Genomic DNA, 4,351 nt, shown 5'->3' on the forward strand with positions numbered 1-4,351 from the left:
TTTTTTGAAATGAAAGGCCTCACATATTTATTACTGAACCCAGCCAACCAACGCATTCATAATAGATTCAGAGAGGAAAATACGTCGAACTCTCCAGAGAGTGGTGACATTTTCAGTTTGATATGGTAATGTGATCGTGACCTTCAGACAGCACAAATATATGTGCCATCTCATGTGCAATTCCTTATAGCCCCAGCTTGGTTCTTCTCCAATGTCTCCTTTTGGAGTTGTACCTACACAGAAAAAAATGTCAAGTTACAAAGGCAGTCTGACAGCAATTTAGCTGTTCCCATTCACACAACCTTTTAGGTACCACAAAATAAAAAGGGTACCACTTTTCTCTCCTTTAACAAGTTTGGAGTTCTTTCTGGAGAGTAAAAAAAAAAAAGATTCCCTATGTGTTTAAAAACTAGCCAAGTCAAGTTTTATCCTCTCAAAACAATTCAAGGCTAGGCTCTTAACTGGGATCACCAGCAGTGGGGAACCCACTCTCTCCAAGTGTACCTGCACCCACTTTTGATTCAATGGACCTGGAGGTACACACATACTCTGAAGCCCCTCATAATGGGTCACAAACACATAAAAGCTCCCCCATGATACTTTTTTTTTGAGATGGAGTCCTCCCCCCCCACCATGCCCAGCTAATTTTGGTCTTTTTAGTAGAGACGGGGTTTCACCATGTTGGCCAGGCTGGTCTCAAACTCCTGACCTTGAGATCCACCCGCTTCTGCCTCCCAAAGTGTTGGGATTACAGGCGTGAGCCCCTGCACCTGGCCTTGCATGATCTTTAGAATCAATCAACTCCCCCATTCATGTCTAGTACAGGGCAACAGCAATCCCTGAATTGTCCATGTCAATCTGTCATGATTTTACCCTCATAAAGGCAAAATCAAAAATGATTAACACGGCTTTTCTTTCAGCAGGATAATGGCAGTACTTCCACAAAATGAAGCACTGTAATTGCAACCTGCTTTCAAAACATTTTTAAAACTGGAAGATAGCTAAGACAATGAAAATCATTCCATCAGGTCAATTATCTGGGTCAAAGGTATATAATCTTACGTACAAAATACCTTCTCAATTGTAGGAGACCACAGAGTTTAATAGCAAGTTATTTATTGAACTAGGCATTGAGTTTTACATACATTTTTCTTTTTTTGAGACAGGGTCACACTGTTGTCCAGGCTGCAATGCAGTGGCCGGATCACAGCTCACTGCAGCCTGTGAACTCCTGAGCTCAAGTGATCCTCTCACTTCAGCCTCCCAAATAGTTAGGATTACAAGCATGTGCCACCAAGTCCAGCTAATTATTTTTTTTTGGTAGAGATGGGGGTGGGGGGTGTCTCCCTATGTTGCCCAGGCTGGTCTCAAATTCCTGGCCTCAAGCAATCCTCCTGCCTTGGCCTCTCCCAAAGTGCTCGGATTATAGGTATGAGGCACTGTGCCTGGCTTATATATACTTCTTTCATTCTTCACAAGCAGGTCCCACCATCAGGCAGGACACAGAGAAACTCGACGTTCCTGTAGATGTATCAAACAATAAAGGACAGTGTCTAGTATCCAGTAATCAAATGGTAAGCAATTAACTAGCCCATAACATTACAATGGATGGCAATTTTCACATCTAACTGGCTAAATGAACCAAGGAAATGGGCCCTCAACTTTAGCCCTAAGAAGCCACACTTTTAACTCTTCTTAGCAAACCAATCTCACTAGCTTTGCCATACAACTCTAATCAAGTTCTGGCTGAGTGCCATGGCTCATGCCTGTAATCCCAGCACTTTGGGAGGCGCGTGGATCACGAGGTCAGGAGTTCAAGACCAGTCTGACCAAGATGGTGAAACCCTGTCTCTACTAAAAATACAAAAATTAGCCGGGTGTGGTGGCAGGCACCTGTAATTCCAGCTACTTGGGAGGCTGAGGCAGCAGAATTGCTTGAACCCAGGAGGTGGAGGTTGTGGTGAGCCAAGATCACACCATTGTACTCCACCCTGGGCAATGACAGCAAAACTCTGTCTCAAAAAAAAAAAAAAAGGTGCTTTGACTAGCCTGGGCAACATGGCAAAACCCCATCTCTACAACAGGTACACAAATTAGCCAGGCATGGTGGTGAACGCCTGTAGTCCCAGCTACTCAGGAGGAGGCTGAGGCAGGAGGGTTGCACCACTGCACTCAGCCTGGGTGAAAGAGCAACTGCTGAACCTTGGGCAACTCTTGCTGATTCTTGATACTTATTTTTCCTCCCTTCAAAACCCGTCTCAATGCCCATCAGGTCCAAAGAGCGACAGGCTGAAAAAGCCATGCATGAGTCGTTGAGTTTCAGGCCTAGCTTTCCCTGGAGTTAGACTAGATGACCTTGGAGGTCCTTCATAGCAATTCTAGTAATGTTTTTCCTTTGAGATCAACTACTTCCACAGTAGAGGGCAGTTTTCCAATCTTTTCTGGTCTCTCTTTAGAAAAGAGAAACATCTAAAAACTGGGCTAGGTGCAATGGTTCACGCCTGTAATCTCTGCACTTTGGTAGGGTGAGACAGGAGGACTGCTTGAGCTCAGGAGTTCAAGACCAGCCTGGGCAACACAGCAAGACCCCATCCCTACAAAAAATTTAAAAATTAGCCAGGTGTGGTGGCGTGTGCCTGTAGTCCCAGCTACTCAGAGAGATAAGGCGGGAGGGTCACTTGAGCCTGGTCGTGTAGAGGCTGCAGTGATAGTGTCAATGCAGCATGTAAAACAGAACAAGATCCTGTCTCAAAAAACAAAAACAAAGGCCGGGCGCAATGGCTTATGCCTGTAATCCCAACACTTTGGGAAGCCGAGAGGGGCAGATCACTTGAGCTCAGGAGTTTGAGACCAGCCTGGCCAATATGGTGAAACCCCATCTCTACTAAAAACACAAAACTTAGCTGGGTGCATGCCTGTAGTCCCAGCTACTCCGAAGGCTGAGGCAGAAGAATCACTTGAACCTGGGAGGCAGAGGTTGCAGTGAGTCAAGATTGTGCCACTGCACTCCAGCCTGGGAAACAGAGCGAGACTCCATCTCAAAAAAAAACAAAATACAAAACAAAAGCCTAAAACACTGACTGGGTCTTCTCCACCAGGATGTGTATAAGACAGCCTTCCACCTTTATGACCTAGCTCAGACTAAAGATAACCAGGAAATTAACAAGTATTGGAGAAGTGTCTGCCCATAAGCCCAGCTGTGGACTGGATGCAGTGCAGAAACAAAGGAAGCATGTTTTTAAAAAGGAATTGGAGAATGCTGTCAGAGGGTGGATTTGGACTGCATGCAATTTTAATCATGTATTTATACTCAAAAAGTAACCCTGGCCAGGTACAGTGGCTCTTACATTTAGCAAAATACAAGCAGTATGATGGAGGTCTTACCTTATTTTATTTCCAGTTTTCATCCGAATCCACTGGGGAATGGGACGATTTTGCTTTTGTTTCTTGGCCAGGAATCGCTTAATCCTGAAAGTCTTGTGAGAAGACTGGGAAGAAAATGCAATCAATTTAGACATTGATATTAGAGACTGCCTGAATGATTCAAAGTCAAGAACTCCTTCAAACCAACATTTGAGTGCTTAACACCTACCCCAGCCCCAAAATCTTCTCAATGCTAAGCCATCAAGCCAAGCAAGCCTCTGACCCTCACAGCTTCTCTGGAGGCAGACACCACAGTTTCCATTGTTCAAATTAAATAAGTGGAATCAGGAGGTTAAGAAACACAAAATCAGAGCATCAATGTGCAGAACCAGAATTCAAAACCAGGTCCTCTCTGCTCCACAGCCAGAGGCTACCTTTCAGTTTACCCTGCGGTCCCCCAAGGACTCAGACGACCACACTGGGAATGGCGAGGGAACTTGGCTTCCTGGGAAGAACACAGCTTTGAGTCAAACAGAACCATCTACCATTTGCAAGTCAACGAATCTCAGTGCTCTACTTTGTAAAATAGGGGTACATACTTTTCAAGTGTCATTGGGAGGGCAATTGAGACTTAGGGCAAGTCCCTGACGTTCAGAGGATCTACTAACCATTTCGGTATTAATCGTAACTCTATCCCTACTGCCAATTTTCACTGCTACAAAAATAAACTTTTAAATGTAAAAAGAAATGAAATGTCACTTTTCCGAGGATGACTGTCTCAGTTTCTAGTTGCATCTTTTGGCTTTCATAAAGAACTTCAGTCATCTAAGGCCAAGCCCAATACTCCCCCAAATCTACAGAATGATCTCGCAAAAAGGGCACGGATGCAGGTTTAATGCCTGGCCAACCTGAAAGAACATACCCTTGCATAATAATGGGAGCCAATACAAAGAAGGCAAAGATTACACGCTCGCCCCCCCCCCCCCCC

The 4,351-nt window shown here is 44.7% G+C and overlaps 1 protein-coding gene across 1 annotated transcript in view; it reads right to left on the bottom strand.

Annotated features, from left to right (window-relative positions):
• Window positions 1–4,351, bottom strand: part of LOC108523015 (uncharacterized) — a 5,766-nt gene continuing 1,415 nt past the window's right edge. The window contains exons 2-3 of the mRNA XM_017863472.1: window positions 3,385–3,488; window positions 1–233 (exon numbers count right to left, since the gene is read on the bottom strand). Coding sequence (XP_017718961.1) covers window positions 185–233; window positions 3,385–3,488 — 153 coding nt within the window. The 3' untranslated portion in view covers window positions 1–184. The remainder of the gene's footprint in view (window positions 234–3,384; window positions 3,489–4,351) is intronic.

This window comes from Rhinopithecus bieti, unplaced genomic scaffold (genome assembly GCF_001698545.2).
Source record: "Rhinopithecus bieti isolate Rb0 unplaced genomic scaffold, ASM169854v2 scaffold_72006, whole genome shotgun sequence".
Taxonomy (NCBI): domain Eukaryota; kingdom Metazoa; phylum Chordata; class Mammalia; order Primates; family Cercopithecidae; genus Rhinopithecus; species Rhinopithecus bieti.